Source organism: Pelodiscus sinensis, chromosome 3, assembly GCF_049634645.1.
Source record: "Pelodiscus sinensis isolate JC-2024 chromosome 3, ASM4963464v1, whole genome shotgun sequence".
NCBI lineage: Eukaryota > Metazoa > Chordata > Testudines > Trionychidae > Pelodiscus > Pelodiscus sinensis.
This window is the reverse complement of record NC_134713.1, coordinates 160,747,910-160,764,827: the sequence shown is the minus strand read 5'-3', so window position 1 is coordinate 160,764,827 and position 16,918 is coordinate 160,747,910. Positions and strand designations below refer to the sequence as shown.

At 45.1% G+C, this 16,918-nt stretch overlaps 1 protein-coding gene across 2 annotated transcripts in view; it reads left to right on the top strand.

Annotated features, from left to right (window-relative positions):
• Positions 1 to 1,429: 1,429 nt before the first annotated feature.
• The window catches only part of PPP1CB (protein phosphatase 1 catalytic subunit beta), a 53,398-nt gene continuing 37,909 nt past the window's right edge, over positions 1,430 to 16,918 (top strand). The window contains exon 1 of one of the 2 annotated variants that reach the window (XM_075925367.1): positions 1,430 to 1,735. In XM_075925367.1, coding sequence (XP_075781482.1) covers positions 1,684 to 1,735 — 52 coding nt within the window. In that variant the 5' untranslated portion in view covers positions 1,430 to 1,683. Of the gene's footprint in view, positions 1,736 to 2,040; positions 2,065 to 16,918 lie in introns of those variants that run through there. The other variant, XM_075925368.1, reaches the window with a different exon arrangement.

Below are 16,918 nucleotides of genomic sequence, written 5' to 3'. Positions count from 1 at the left end.
GTTTGTGAGTTAATGGTATTACAGGTGATAATTGGGGAAACTGTCTTGGTAATGGGTGAGAAAGTTCAAAGTCTTGTTAAGTCCTTGTTGGCAAGTGTCGAATTTTAACATGAATGACAGTTCAGAGGATTCCCTTTCAAGTGCAGATGTAAAAGGTCTTTGTAGCAGAATGCAGGTGGCTAAGTCATTTAGAGAGTGTCCTTTCTGGTTAAAGTGGCAAGAAACTGTTTTCTCTTTGTGATCTTGTCTGATATCTGTTTTGTGGGCATTAATCCTTTGGCGAAGTGTCTGAGATGTTTGTCCAATGTACATAGCAGACGGACACTTTCGGCACATGATAGCATAGATTATATTTCTGGATGCGCAGGAATATGTGTTCTTGATCTTATAACTCACTTGGTTAGGTCCAATAATGGTTTCAGCAGAATGAATATGTGGACAAAGCTGGCAACGGGGTTTGTTGCAAGGGAAGGTACCAGGGTTGGTATTAGTGTGGTATGTCCTGTGGTGGTTGGTAAGAATCATCTTGAGGTTAGGTGGTTACTGTTCATACTAGTTTTTCCTTGATTGGTATATGAACATGAGTATTTGAAAATCATGTAAAATGACATGGTCTGTTATAGACCTCGACAGTTCCTAGAGCCAAAAATCCAAATCTTCATCTATATTTAGGTATCTAAGTGGCCTGATTTTTCTAGAATAGCTGCAGTTTGCACAGCAATAGCTATGTTTTATGCTTTACAGTTTTACATATTGGCCCTATTCCTGCATATTTTAACAGCTGCTTTCAAAGCATTTTATGTTCATTCAGATAGCCACCTAATGGCAAAACCGCATACTTTAAAATGGTCAATAAGTAATGCTGAAAAATATGTCCGGGATGAGAAAAACATAAGTGTTTTTTTTCTGAGAGTTGCATTAGTTGCTGAGCGCAACTTGGTCTTTCAATGCGGGCAGCTTGTTTAACTATTGTGATTTTTGACAGCAACGAACGTGAGACGTGATCAGCTCCCAAGAGTGGCTCACGTTAGCAGTGGGACGGGGGGCTCTGGTTAGCCTCCCCAGGAGTCAGGCGGGAGGGTGTGTGAGTCCAGCTGGAGGGCTCCAGCTGTGAACGCTTGGCTGGGGGATGTCTGGCAGGTTTCCACCTGCGCGCGGGGACGTGCTTCTCCGACACCCTTTTGCACTCAGGCTGGACCGTCTCTCCTGCTCCCACCTGACACTAGCTCGGCCGCGCTTGCAGCACTGCTAGGCCCAATGGGTTACTGGGGGCGGCGAAAGGAAGATCATCTGAAGCGCATGCGCCCCTCCAGGAGGGCTTGAAGTGCAGCAAGAACACCCCTTGCGCCTGCGCCGTCTGTAACATTGGCCCTAGAGGAGTCCCTCACGCATGCGCCCTTGCTAAAGTTGCGAAGCGAAGCGGTCGCGGCAAGAAACCAGGTGGCGGCGCATGCGTCGTGGTTTGCTGGCGGTCCGGTCTCTGAGGCGGGGAGGAGGTGCGGGGGTTGGTCTCTCCCCCCCATTTAACGGAGCGGGGCCGAGCGAGGCGCTTTCGGGTGCCCGCGCGGGAGGAGCAGAGCAGAGAGCGCGGCGGGATTCCTGGGGCGAGCCGCCGCCCCTCGACCGTGAAGCGCTCTCCACCCCGCCTTCTCCCCGCCCGGGACTGAGTCCGGTGGCCACAAAATGGCGGATGGGGAGCTGAATGTGGATAGTCTCATCACCCGGCTGCTGGAAGGTGAGCGAGCCCCCCCCGGCACGCGCACACCGGGGAGGGTGTTTAGGGGTCTCTCCCCCTCCCCCGTGCACGCGCACACACACGGGGTGCGGGGCTAGTGAAGAGCAAGGGGCGAGGCGGGATCCCGCGCTAGCACACAAGGGTGGGTAGGGGGCGAGGCGGGATCCTTCCCTTCACTCACACTCACTCACTCACTCCCCCCTCCCACTCCCCCTGCCCCTCCCACTCCCCCTCCCGGCGCCTAAGCAGTAAGTTGGGCCCAGTTTGCCCGGTGTGGGGAGAGCGCGCGGCAGCGAAGGAAGGTCTGGGAGGCGATCGCTCCCGCGCTAGTAGGTGCTCTAAGCTCTGTCGCGGATGGGGGGGGGGAGACGTACGTGCGTGCTACATTGCTGCTGCTGAGAGAGTGGGGAGAAGTAGGAGTTGTTTTGAGTGCACTGAGCCCTCGGTGCGCTGTTAAACTAGAGGAGACATCAAAGGCTAATGCGTTTAAGCCCCATATTCAGAAGGCGGCTGGGCGTGCCTGAGCGCGCGTGCGCGCCCGCATTAGGCGGGGGGCTGTGTAAAGTGAGTTCCTGCCCCATATCAGTGCTGCATGTGTTTAAAGCCCAGGGTCGGGACAGCTTCCCCAAGTGATGGGTGTGCTAGAAAAGCCTAGCTAGTGAGTGGTCTCCCTCCTTCCTATCAGACCGGTAGCTGTTTTTCATGGTTTTAAAAATAGACATTTTTGGTGTGTGTATGGAGATGCAGGAAGGTTTTTGTCTCCTGCAGTTCTTCTGCCTAGCTATGGGGCTATTTCTAATGTTGGTTATAGAGGCGGAGAAGAATGAGTGAGGGGGTTAATATGCGAAACAGCTGACTGTTTTCCAAGGAGTAGGATGCTATACTACTATCCTTATAAATCCATTTGATGATGATCATGGACAGGGATGATCTTGTCTTATTTTCTTTTTGATGACCCCCAACAAATATCTGGTGAGGGGAAAAAACATGTCTGTAGTTTTAAAAATGTATGTAACTTCTGGATTTGAAAGGCTACCAATGAGACTTACCATATAGATTTTGCTTAGGAGTGCGAACTGTTGGCTTCTTGGTGGTATCTTATTTAACTACTTGATAACCTAACATGACACACAGGTTTGTGAACATCATTTTGTAGTCATTCCTTCATCTTGCTAAAAGTGAAATGGTGCTTCACTAGAATGTCATTGAATATAAAATAAGCAACTCTTAATGAAATGATAAATCTTACACTTTGTATTCTTTGTTAGTATGTCTGTATTTAAAGTATCCAGTGTAGTGAGAGAACTTGCAAGTACCTGTATTTATCGGTCAGTGTAGATAGATAATTCAGCATTAGGTTAGAGTTCATTTCTGAGTGACTTGAAGCTTGAAACATTGCTAGCAAGTTTAAACACGACACTTTTACCAATGAATTTTGTCTTGTTTTTTATTATTGTTACAGATAGTCACAAATGGGACTAGTTATCATTCACTTTTTACTATAAGCTCAATTTTTAGGGGGGGGGGGTGCCTGTAAAATAATTTGGCTCAAATCTTTGTCTGGAGCAGCACTTTTTACTATGTTTTAATAAGATTAAATCTATCTACTATATATCTGAGAGAGTTGTCTGTTCAAGAACTCCTCCTAAATGGTAAGAGTTAGGACTACCAAATTTGGTATACAGCTTCTTCCTCTTATCATAACTCAAAGCAACGTAAGGGTTTGGATGTGCCTAGACTGGGAGTGCTTCTCATAAAACAGTGCAGAAAAGAGGCAGAGTTACCAGATAAGTGAAAGGGGCTGGCTGCCTCTAGCCTCCTACTCCCCAGGTGCCCTTTAGGTAGGATGGGGAGGTGAATCTCCCCCCTCAATTCATATGGGGACATTGCTGGCTGTTGCTCTTTATTAAGAAGTGAGGGGAAAGTGCATAGTTTATGCATTCCTCACTTTGTCTGGGGAGTACAGGGGACAGATGAACCTGAATCTGCTCCAGCTGGTAGACATGCAACCTCCCCTGGCTGTGCCCACTGGAGCTGCATGAGGTGCTTCTTGTCTGGCCCCAAGCTGCTGCCACCCTGAGAGGGGGATGGAGTAGTCCAGGCCAGCCTGCATACTGAACTCCTCATCCACAGCCCTACCCCAGAGCAATGATTTAAATGCAGTATGTTTGTTTTTCATTCCGTTTTACAAAAGACAAATACTGAGTTATAGACCCAAGCAAGAGTTATTTTTTAAAGTTGCTATTAAAAGGGCAGGCCTAGCCTCCAACATATATCTTAGTGTTTGTTTGCTAAGACAATAACTTGTGTAACTTTTCTGATGTGCATATCCATATTAAAATAGTTGATAAAATAATGTTTTGAGGGTGTAGCTGAAAGAGTCTGTATCTGCTCCAAAAAAAAAAAGGAGTCCTATGGCACCTCAGATCACTTCCACCTTGTTGGTTACTTAGATTCACAGTTGAGACTGTTTGGGAAATTGGTGCTTAAAGATCTTTTCACAATATTAAAATGTGTGATAAAGGCAAATTTTAGACTTAACAGGTCAAATTTGTGCAAGTCTGTGTACAACTTTTTTAAACTTTGTAAATCAAAATCTTAGAGATTTTTAAACTTTTTGTTTAACTTGAGTGTAAAAAAATTAAGGAAAATCTGTGTCTTGACAAACAGATATTTCTTCACTTACCTCCCACTGAGTTTAACATGGAGTTTGCATACGTCTCTGATCCGAAGGAAAATAGACGGTTCTCTTACTGCATTGTTGTAGGTTTCCCCAGACAGCGGGCATGTTTTTGTCTCCGTTTACACTTTTGCTTATTTCACACTTTCCAGTTTCTGCGCTATGAATGTACTGTACTATAGGATGAATAAAAGATTGAATATTGCAGTCTTAATTATAAAGTTTCTTTTATGTAATCTAACACTTAATGATTTATAGTTTGACATTGCTTCTGCTCTGGTAAAGTTGCGGTGTAAAATATGTTTCAAGCCAAAGATAAACCTGTAAATTCTCAATCTAGGAGCACTATTTTACCTATTGTCAATTGTGTTTTAGCACTTCCAGATTAGATGGTCAAAAACAGTTGTTTTATAATGAAAGCATGTATTTAAAAGCTTTGAGAATATTATTGCAGTGTGGTATTCCACAGCTTGTTCTAGGTCCTTCTGCTCCCTTTAAATGAAATGGATGTCTTGATCAGCAATTACAGTAGTTTTTCAATAGCTGCTGCTTGAAACTCATTTTGCAGTGCACTAATTAACAAAAATAGTAACACTAGCAAGAATTTTCTGACCTCTCTAGATTGCTGGATGAATACACCTGTTTTTGCATAGGAACCTAGTAGTCATGATTCATGCACTTACTTTGAGATGGGATTATAGTACTGCAACTACCTGTTTCTTAGTCAATCGAGGCCAATAAAATTCCGTCTTGGACAACATAAGGCAACCTGTCCCTCTTGATCAGAACTAGCTGCTGAGAGCACCTCAGTGTAGTCTACCTTCTACTTGCTTCCCTTTTAGTGCTAGGTTCCAGTTTTCAAAGTTCGAAAGCATGCTACATCTGAAGCTCAGACGCCTGCACTAATGAATGTGTGCACACATGCTCATTTCAGAGAATAGCAACTCTACAGATCTGGGAGCCAAGTTTCTTAATGTTGGATTCTAGACTAAATATTCTTTTTGAAGAGATCGGAGTAATTCTTAGATTAGCTTCTCAGTCAGGACCATTGGAAAATGCACTTTTATCCAGCATGCATGGGAATGATATGAAAGGAGGAGGGGGAAAAATCCTAGTTAAACGGTGAACTCCAAGATGACAAGATGATGCCCATTTTTAATTCACTTGGTCTTCATTTGCAGCTTGTTGAATATATAAATGCTACAGGTATTGGTGCCTTAGAACAGATGTTGCTCAAATAGGGGCATGTGTACTCTTGGCATTATGCAGCGCTCTTCCAGCAGCTACATTACCTCATCTAAAACTAGGCAAATATCTAGAACTGGCTACATTCAAGGCACTAGCGAGCACCAGAACAAATATTTCATATGGACAAATTGTTTATGCTGCTTTATGCACTGAAATATAAGTACAATATTTATTTTCCAGTTGATTTATTTTAGAATTATATGAAATTATAAAAATGAGTTAGCCATTTTGTAGCAATACAGGCAGTCCCCGACATACGTCGGATCCGCACTTACGAACGGGGCTTTTCTTGCCCCGGAGCTCACGGGCGGTAGGTCGCCACCCGTGTCCTCCGGAGCGAGAAAAGCTTCTCCCCGTCTCCCTGGTCTGCAGGGGGGGTCCAGCAAAGTCGCTGGACCCCCCCAGCAGACCAGGGACACCCGAGCAAAGCCGCTGCCTGGAGCAGCGGCTTTGCTCCCCGTCTCCCTGGTTGCTGGGGGGGAGGGGGGAGCAAAGCCTTGGAGCATGCCCACAGTGGGACAGTCCAAGCGCGTCCGGGCTGTCCCGCTACGGGCGTGCTCCAAGGCTTTGCTCCCCGTCTCCCTGGTCTGCTGGGGGGGGGGGGGGATGCAGCTAGTGCCCCTCCCCCCAGCAGACCAGGCTTTTCTTGCCTACCCCTGGGGTAGAGCAGCTGGGGGCTGCCGGGTTGGTCCCGCAGCGCCGCTCTGGACCAACCGGGCAGCACCGCAGCTGCTCTGCCCCAGGCGTCCTGATTCAGCCGCTGCTGGTCAGTTTCAGCAGCGGCTGAATCGGGATGCCTGGGGCAGAGCAGCTGGGGTGCTGCTGGGTTGCTCCAGTAGCGCGGAGGAGCTGCGCTACTGGAGCAACCCAGCAGCACCCCAGCTGCTCTGCCCCAGGCATCCCCAAGTCAGCCGCTGCTGAAACTGACCAGCAGCTGACTACAGGAAGCCCGAGGCAGAGTTACTCTGCCCCAGGCTTCCTGGAATCAGCCGCTGATCAGTTTCAGCAGCAGCTGACTTGGGGACGCATGGGTTTCTTAAGTTGAATCTGTATGTAAGTCAGAACTGGTGTCCAGATTCAGCTGCGGTTGAAACTGATCAGTTTCAGCAGCGGCTGACGCCAGTTCCGACTTACATACAGATTCAACTTAAGAACAAACCTATAGTCCCTATCTTGTACGTAACCCGGGGACTGCCTGTAGTGTGCTATGACACTTTTTTAAAATTTATAAGCAAATAGTTTTTGAGAAGTGTAACTTGTGAGTAGGCAGGTCAGATTAAGAATGTTAAGGACTAGTCGACTATCTGATAAGCAACTAGTCAACTATCCAACTAGTCAATTATCCAGTAACTATCAGAGTCAGCGAAGGGGAGGGAGGAAGAAGAGGTACTTCAAAGTGGCAGCACCCTACAGCTGACCCTGGGATCATGTGTGTGGCACTGCCCCCTTTGAAATGCTGAAGTGGCATTCAAAGGGGCAGCACCATGGAGCCCAAGATCAGCTGGGGTTGGTTGGGAAGTCCACAGCTGACCCTGGGCTCCCTGGTGCTGCCCAGAATTTCAAAGGGGCAGCGCCGCACAGCTGAGCCTCAGTGTTTCAAAAGGGCAGTGCCATGGAGCCCGGAGTCAGCTGGGGACTCCCCAGCTGATCCCGAACTCCGTGTGGCATTTCCCTAGATCCCAGGTTCTGGAGAAATGCCACGCAGAACTCATGGCCCACTGGGGAGTCCCCCGCTGACGCCGGGTTCCATGATGGCACTGGCTTTGAAATGTACAAGAGCCCCCGCTGGGGACTCTTGTACATTTCAAAGAAGGCACACCCACTGCAGCCCGGAGTTGGTGGGACTTCGGAGGGCGCTTGTACATTTTCAAAGGAGGAATGAGGGAAGTGCCTATCGATTAGTCAATGGAAATTCCATTGACTACTCAACTAGTCAGTTAACCTCAATTTAACATCCTTAGGTCAGATCAGGTTCCTGAAAGACCTTCAGTAGCCTAGAAAGGTTGAGAACCACTGTCTTAAGTCCCTTTTATGAAGAGAAAACAAGTAAAATGAATACTGCATGCCATGGATAAAGTCTCTGGCGTATGCTTTGTGCTAGCAGCATAGCTTATATTAGTCATGACTTGTCTTTCATCTCTCATTTCCCTGCCCTCCAGAGCCTCACACCTGGCAGGCATCCACCTATTCTTGTGTTAAGATGGGAAAAGAGAAATCTTTCACCCCTGCTTTTTCACTTAATGCTTGCAGACACATACCAGATTCCAAGACCAAGATTATGGAGACTGATATTGAGTTTTGGTTGCTTGGGTGTGTGTTTTTGGTTAGGGGATTGGTGAGAACTGGGACTAGACTCAAGTTGTTGGGCTTTTTGTCTACACACAAAAAATTAAAGCACTGCAGCTCTTAACAATGAAAGTTATGGCCATAGCAGGAGCACCGGAGAGTTCCCTCCATGAAGGAAGTAGCTAACAGCTGTCATTACATGTGTTCACAAATGGCATCTTTCCTGAAAGTCACTGTGGATGTCATGCTGGTTGAGGCACTGCCGACATGTCACAACCAGGCGCATACAAGAAAAATGTAAAGAGCAACATCAGGATGTTTGTGATCATCGTTGACCTGACCAAGGCATTTGACATGGTCAACAGAAACTGACTTTGGAAGGTATTTGTGTGGATTGGCTGTCCTGAAAAATTTTATCAATCTAGTTTAGTCCTTTCATGAGATGCTGGGTCACGTCCTTAACAATGGAGGCACATCAGCACCTTTTGAAGTATCAAATGAAGCAAAGCAAGGATGTGTGCTTGCTCCTTTCTTGTTCAGCATCTACTTCTCAATTATGTTAGTTGCTTTAAAGGATTATATATTGGGTGTACATATTCTGTTCCAAAATGTTGATAGCAAACTTAACCTCTAAAGACTTCAGGCTCACACCAGAGTGTTCAGTACAGGTATCTGTAACCTCCTGTATGGTGATGACTGAATTGTTGGCTCATTCAGTAGAGGAGCTTTTTAATAGTTTTGCTATTTTTGCCCATGATTTTGGACTCACTATGAGCCTGAAGAAGACAGGGTTATGTCCAGTCTCTTCAAAAATAGTCCAGTGCTTCAGTAATAACTGCTGCTGATACTGTTAAGTTCAGTTACCTTGGAAGCATATTGTCCTCCAGCATAAATACTGATAACTATATCTGCTTAACTAGCTGAAGTCAGTGCTGCCTTGGGAAAATTGATGAAGCACTTATGGAATGACCATGGTGTTAAACTGTTACCTTCATATGAAGCTTATTGAACAATTGTCCTGCATGGCTCAAAATCATGCACTATATATTGCAGGCACATTTTGAAACTTTATCAGTTCTTTGTGCTGCCTCAGCTAGATTGCCCATGAGAATTGGTGAGATGAACATTTCTACCATGTAGGTCCGTGGTCACCAACCAGTAGATTGCAATCTACCGGTAGACCTCAGGGGCTCTAAGAGTAGCTCTTGAGCCCTCTCTGAACTGCACGCCTTCGCAGTACATTTACATTAGATTTCCTCATTTGAGGAGCAGCTACTCACCGAGCAACACCACAGGTGAGTAGCTGCGAGGAATGGTGGGAGCTGGGAGGTCAGGAGGGCTGAAACACCCCAGCCAGCTGACTGTGGCTTTCAGCTGAAAGAGGCTGCCCTGCGCTCTAGCTGATCGGCTGCTTCTCCTCTGCGCCTGCCCACATGGAGCTTGGTGCACCCTGGCTGAGCGCCATAGCCAGCTGGCCGGGCAGCTGCTTCTCTTCCCTCCAGCCCGGCTGCCCTGCGCTCAGCCCCGGGAGGGTGCGTCAGGCTCCAGCTGTGCTGGAGCAAGCTTCCCCGGGCTGAGTGCAGGGCTGTCAGGCGGGAGCGAAGAGAAGCGGCTTCCCGGCCAGCTGGCCATGGTGCTCAGCCAGAATGCACCAAGCTCCATGTGGGCAGGAGCAGAGGGGAAGCGGCCCGATCAGCTGGAGCGCAGTTCAGCCTCCTCCGGGCTGAAGGCCCCAGCCAGCTGACCAGGCAGCTTGCTCCACATGGGCTGGCACAGAGGAGGTGGTGCACCCTCGCTGAGCTTCAAGGAAGGGGCAGGGTGGTAGATCTTGGCTTGGTCTGTTGTTTAAAAAGTGATCTTGGGTGTAAAAAGGTTGGAAACCACTGGTGTAGATCCTTAAATGGTGTGGTGTCATGGGCATGAAAGCAAAGCTTATGAACAAACAATTTCACTGGATTGGTCATGTTATGAGAATGGATGATACATGAATACCAAAGATGGTATTTTACAGCTAGCTTATGAATGGCAAGTGATCTATTGGTAGCAGAATAAGGGTTATAAAGATTAGGGATGTTAAATTTTTTTATTAATTGACTAATTGATGCAAATTGCATCGGCTATTCAATTAGTCAATAAGGGTGCCTTCGCCTTTGAAGTGTAGCAACAGCCCCAGGGCTGTTGCTATACTTCAAAGGCGAGAGCACTGCAGGGAGCACAGGGCCAATGGGGCAGTCCCCCCACTGACCCAGGCTCCCTGCAGCATTTCAAAGTGACAGTGTTGCATGGAACCCAGGGTCAGTGGGGGAGTCCCCAGTTGATCCTGGCTCCACGTGGTGCTGCTACTTTGAAACTCAGCATGCAGACCAGGGCCAGCTGGAGAATTCCCAAACTGCATGTGATGTTTCAAAGTGGCAGCCTGGGCTGTGGCTCCACATGGTACTGCTACTTAGAAGCACCCCCCTCCCCCCCCTGCCTCTTTCTGATAGAGATGGGTGGGGGGGGGGCGACTAGTAAACTTCTGTGTTGACTATGCTCATCGGATAGTTGACTAATCGTTCACATCCCTAATAAACAGGGCTCGACAATCTATGTAATCTACTCACCCGTGGTGAGTAGATTACATCCCGGAAGAGCCGGGTTCAGGCGATCTGCGCATGCGCAGAATGCCAGACAGCGCGGCTGGCAAGTGGGGCTCGCCGGGGCTCGGTGAGCCCTGCTAATAAAGATATATCTTAAAGACCAACATGAAGTCATGCAGCATATTTCCCAGTGACTGGAAATCATAGCTCAGGACAAATTGTCCTGGTAGCAAACTTGTACAAGCTGTCAAATGCTTTGATATTCAACCTATTCAGACATTACAAGAAAAAGCATCGGATCCAAAAAGTGTACAGTACCCTTACATGGCATATTTTTGTGACATCCATGATCGGTTTTGCTGATTGAGGATTGGCTTTGTTACTCACCAACAGCATCATTAAGTCCATACATATTTAATAGTGCTGGGAGCCTATTTTCACTGGCACTTAACAGTGCTGTAAATTGCTATGCTCAAGCTGGAGGGTGTGTTTTCACACTCCTGAGCCAGAAAGGTGCAGTACAGTGAAGTGGCAGTTGACTCAGCCTGGGTCTAACTTGAAGCAGTTTTAAAACTTAAGCCAGTGGCAACCTCTGTGTGGACACACTTGTTTGAAGCTGATTGTATTGTAGTAGCACCTGGGACGACTCCTCATGGACCCGATCCTCTTTGTATTAAATGCGGTATAAACTGAAAATAAAGACTTTTCCTGCTTTGGAGTCCTGTGTAGCTTTAACCTATAAATATATGGAGTTTTATAGTTTATAAAGCCAGAAGAACCATCATGATTATGTTGTCTGAGAGATAACATGTATAATACAGTTTAGGACTTGCTGGATAAATTTCTCTGAGCTGGAACATTGAATCTGTCCTTAAGGTATGCCTTCTAATCCTTTAATTTTATGGCTTTCTCCTGGATCCTTTTCATTTCAGCATCCTTCTTGTATTATGAAAATGAAGACTGGACCATATACTACAGCAGTGGGTGCACCAGTACCAAATACAGATAAAATGTAACTTCTATTCATTATTCCTGTTTATGAATTGGGCCTTTTGGCCAGAACATCACCCAATGAAAGGCTTAAGTCAATTTTAAGCTTGATCTACACTCTGGATTGCTAGAATAGCTATATTGGTCAGGATGTGGAAAAGTTGGACCCTTGAGCTCCATACTTAAGCTGACCCAACCTTGATGTAAGCACAGCTGGATGAGAGGGGAAATTCCTCCGATTAAGCTACCATTGCCCAGGAAGACAGATCAACTGCAGTGGTGCAAGACAACCATCTTGTTGCTCTAGAAAGCATCTACAGTATAGTGTTTAGTGTCATGGCTGCAGTGCTCTAGCTGTGACACTTTACCGCCTATAGTGTAGATGTACTATGACAATTTTTTTCTTATCTCTCCCTTTTAGACCAGGCGTAAGAAAGATTACTAGTTCTGACTGTCACTTGGTAAGTTGTGAAATGTTATTCCGTAAAGTGAGAGTGTCTCTTAGCTTATTACATAAATTCTGAGCAAATGTAACAGAAGCTTACAATTTAAAGAAAGCTATGGTCTCAGTTGACTCCCTCTCTGGTAAAGTCTGAAGTTTACTGACACAAGACTTGTTTCCATATTCAAGTGCCCAGTCAAGGGAAGAAAATTTATTTTTAGTCTCCCTGTTTTTATTTAAAAAAAAAAAAAAAAAAGCTTTTCAATGGGGAGTTTTACTACTTTGGGCAGTCATAGCTCCTTAAATGTGATCGCCACAAAGTCTGAAAGTAACATGAAACTCAAACAGCCTCTCATAGTTCTGAGACAGAATTGCAGCCAAGGTATATTCTATAGAAACTTTTTTTTTTTTCTTCAGCCAGAAGTACAATTAAGTCCGTTTATCTAACGGTTAGCATAAGATTGATGGTTGAAGGCGGTGTTCCCTGAAAGTTGAATGCTTGGGTGGCGTCCCAGGAGGGATTCAAATGCTGCCCAGATAATTAGCAGAGTCTCCGTAGCCAGCAGCATATTTCTACTGGTGGTGCATATGCCTTGGTATACCGAACAACATTTATTTTGCCTCTGGATGGAAAAAATTGGAGAGAGCATTGGTTTTCAGCTTTAGTTGGTGCATTTGACAGCACTCAAAGCAAAGCCAGCTTTCAGAGCAGCAATGGAGAGAAGCAATTTTTTTAAAATTGTAAACTGTGCCTGTGAAAGCACTTAATTGGCATAATAGTTTGGGAGGCAGCAGTAGTTTCACGGAATATACTTAATTCTTTGAAATAATTGAAAATCTAGAAAGTGATGTCTGTTTTTGTAGAACTGTTCACAGTTTGTGTAATGCTTAATAACTGGTATTGAAAAAACAAACTGGGCTACACTAGACTTTCAAAATCATTTGAAATAGTCCTTTTAACTTCAGTTTCATCAAGACATCAGGAGCTCGTGAAAATACATTGATAGAGATAGACCTAAATGTTTCGCTGTTGACAATACGAGTTTTTATACACTGTGTAACATTGGTTCTAGCTCAAACAATTTTTGAGGTAATGGCCAGTAAAGTTAGAAATTGTAAATATGTAAGGATAGCAAGAGCATGACAGATTTTTAAGCTGTATGTTGCAAAACCCCCCATAGTTGAAACTAATGCGTGGAAATATGCAACTCCTAGCTTTGATTGCTGCTGTGTTATATTCCAACCCTGGTGGCTTGAAGTATTTTAGTTATTTTACTGGTTGCTCTGATCAGATTAAAAAAAGAGAGAGGAAAAAATACAGGCAGTTTTCAGATTCCCAGTCATCCTTGTCTAGTCAGCCCTTGCAATCCAGTACCAGTAACTTGAAGAAAACTGTGCTTGCTGGGATTTTTAGCTTAAAAGCCATGCTCTGAAGTTGTTAAATTTTTGTCTTTGATATCTGCCATAGTAAGAGGGTCGCTCCATTGTTCAGTATTCCTTTGTTCAATGTTGGGAACTAATCTTACAAAAGATAAAAATCTTTTAAGTCCTGTTAATTTCATTGGAAGTTAAAAGCACTTGACATCTTCCAAATGCAAAACTCAGAACTAAAGTTTGAGATGGGAATGGTTCCAAAACGAGAACCATAAGCTAAATTCAAACAGTTTTTTAGATTCAATATTGTAGAAGAAAATGAACTATTTTGGTTGTTGTGAAATATCACTTATCTTCCTTCTTACAAAACAATTAAGGCATGGTGACTCCTTCATGCTTTTCTCTTTCCTCTCATATGCTATTGCTCCCACCATGTTTTATACCTGGCTTGTGTGGAAAATAATTTGGCAGCCAGAGATTATGTAATGCTGCTGTATACTACATCATAAAATAGGGATGTTAAGGAGTAGTTGCTCCTCTCTCCCCTCCCTTTGTTTTTTTTCGCTGCCTCTATCTAATAGAGGCAGCAAGAGAGGGAGAGAAGACGGGGGGGGGGGGATTTCGAAGTGGCAGCGCCACACAGAGCCTGGAGTCCCGGGCTCTGTGCAGCTCTGCTGCTTCGAGATGTCAGTGATGTTTCAAAGCGGCAGTGCCGCACGGAGCCTGGGGTCAGCTGGGAACTCCCAGGCTCCAAGCTGCTTTGAAATGCCGCGCAGAATCCCCCGGCATTTCAAAACGGTAGTGCCAGGCTCCACGTTGTGCTTCCTCTTTTAAATGCACAATAGCCCCCCAGGGAACTCTTGTACACTTCAAAACTATCATGCTGCAGGGATCCCAGGATCAGCTGGGGACTTCCCCAACTGACCTGGAGTGAGCCAGCTTTGAAATGTACAAGAGTCCCCAGCAGGAAGGAATTAGAAAAGTTCTACCACAGGGACAGAAAGTATGAAAAATAGAGCTCAAAGAACAAACACATTTAGTTCCAGACAAAGTATCAAATACAGCTGGGGAGGGAGAGAGTGTAACAAGAAAAAAAGACACAAGATAAAATTTTGCTTTATCTTCTCCCCCAACAAACTTCTGAGACCATTATAATAATATCTTCAGTTTCAGCTTATTTGTGTTGGCAGTGTATGCATATAATAAAATTAATCTTGGGTAGGGAAGGGAACCAAAAATGTGTGTATGGAAGTCATGCTGCATTTTAAACATCAGTCCCATAGGCACTAAAATCGTAAACTAGCCCATTCTTAGTTATCTGTAAACCTTGGGGAAATGTTAGTCCTTAACATCCCTGTAAATCTTGAGGGGGAGAGCATGCTAAAATTGTTGTCCATTTGGGTGATCTCTTTACTGTACAAGTAGGGAAATTCTCAGTTTGCCACTTCTGTAACGCAGCGTTTAGTTACAATCTTAATTATCCTTTAACAATGTTATACTCTATGGTAGGTAAAGAACACTGTTGGTCTGAATCCCTCAATTGTCTTGTATTCAGAGGACAGCTACATTTTAATATAGATGAGGAAAAAGCAATAATGAAAAGTGCCTTTAAAGCAGACAGTTGAAATCATTTATTTTTTTATTTGAGTCCGTGACCAGTGATGTGGTAGTGGATTTTAGAAAATTAAATGGCAGAGGAGTTTGTACTGTATATTCTAACAGTGAAAACTACTATATTTGGCTACTTAGTGAAGTCGGTTTTATATGAAATTGACCTCATGGAAAAATATCAGATTCTGCTGTTTAACAAAGTAAAGTGTAACATTTTCCTTTAGAATTTTCAGGTGTTTGGAGATGAGCTTAATATGGGTTTTTTTCAAAGTTATAGTTTAAGTTTATTTTACTGTTGTAGTACAATTTCATGCTTTCCTAATGTAGACTGGTTCATTTTAGTATTTTAACAAATCCCACAACTCCTAAAAATAAACCAATAGGTGAGTATATTAGTGAATTTTGCACTTTAATTCATATATAGTATGTGCGCTTAGTTTGCTATGCATCTTGCTAGTCAGCTATTTGTAACTACAAATGTAAATACAAGGGTTGTAATAATGTAGTCGATTAATCGAGTAACCGATAAGCAAAAGCTTATAGGCTAATGCATTTCTCCCCCTCCCCTGGCCAGTAAATTTTTTAGCAGGCTGGCCAGCAGCTCAACTCAGTCCTGGCTTGCAACGGGTCTGGGACCTACCCCTGCTGCTCTGGCTCTGCATTTAAAGTGTATTATGAACCGTGTGCCCGGCTCACACTGGGTCTAGGACTTAACCCACTGTGACTCCTTACAATGTGTTAGGAGTTGGGCAGGCAGACAGCCCAGCTCAGTTACAGCGCGTGCCGGGTCAAGGAACGCAGCACACACACACCCCTCCTCCCCAGACAAGGGCTGCTGCCACCCCGTGCTGCTGCCTCCCTCTTTATCCGAGGTGACAGCACAGGGTGACAAGCAACCAGTCCACAAGGGGAGCCGGTTTTTAAACTGGCTCCCCTCACAGACCAGCTCCTGCCTGGCTCCCCACGCTGCTGCCTCTGATACAGGGGGCTCCTTGGGAGTGAGACACATTGGCTGCTGGCCCTGCCCACAGACTATAGAAATAGTCGACTAACCGATAAGAATTCATGAGGTTACATGACTCTTCAATTAACTGATATGTAACATCCCTAGTAAATACCCCTAAAGTTAACCTTTTAAACAATATAATTTAAATTGTTTAATTGGTTAGCAGGGTCCTGACAGCCCACTGCAGGTGACAGGGCTGTTCCAGCAAGCCGAGCTCCATACAAGCGCTGTTCCAGCTGGCTGGGTAAGGATGTTGGTAAGGCTAATGCATACCAGGTAGCCAGTTAACCTTTTACAACCCTATTGGCAACCTGCTAAGTCGAAGAGACTCAGGAGAACAAGTTATACTAATAAATCTTATCTTGTATTTAGAGTTAAATTGAAGCGTAAGAGAAATGAAAATTATGAAATGCACAGACCAGTCAAAAACCAAAACTAACACACTTTGCAAGCAGTAAAAGTAACACAACCCCAACGTATGTGTTGGGTCGGGAGATGAGTGAAGGAGTGTGTGTGTGTGTGTGTGTGTGTGTGTGTGTCTCTCTCTCTCTCTCTCTCTCTCTCTCTCTCTCTGTATGAGTGACAGAAATTTGCATTGCATTGTCCATCGCCTTCTCTCTGTGTGGACATAAGGTACAGAAGTGGGGGGAAGAAGGGACATCCTGACATCAGCCCCCTCTTTACCCTCCCATACCCTGCACAACAAGCAGGAGGCTTCCGGGGGGCAGCTTGAGGGCAGGAGCAGCATGACAATTCATGGAGGGGCAAATGTAGTGCTAGCACTTGGCTTCTTGGCCAAACCAGTCAGGGTCACCCGTCAGAAGCTCCAAGGTCTACTGGTAGATCTTGATCATCTGGTTGGTGACCATTGCTCTAGAGTGGTGTTTCATAAATAGAGCCATAAGAACATTAATTCAGTGAGGGGTACGGATAGTGTGCAGTAAATAAACCATGAGGTCACATGGAA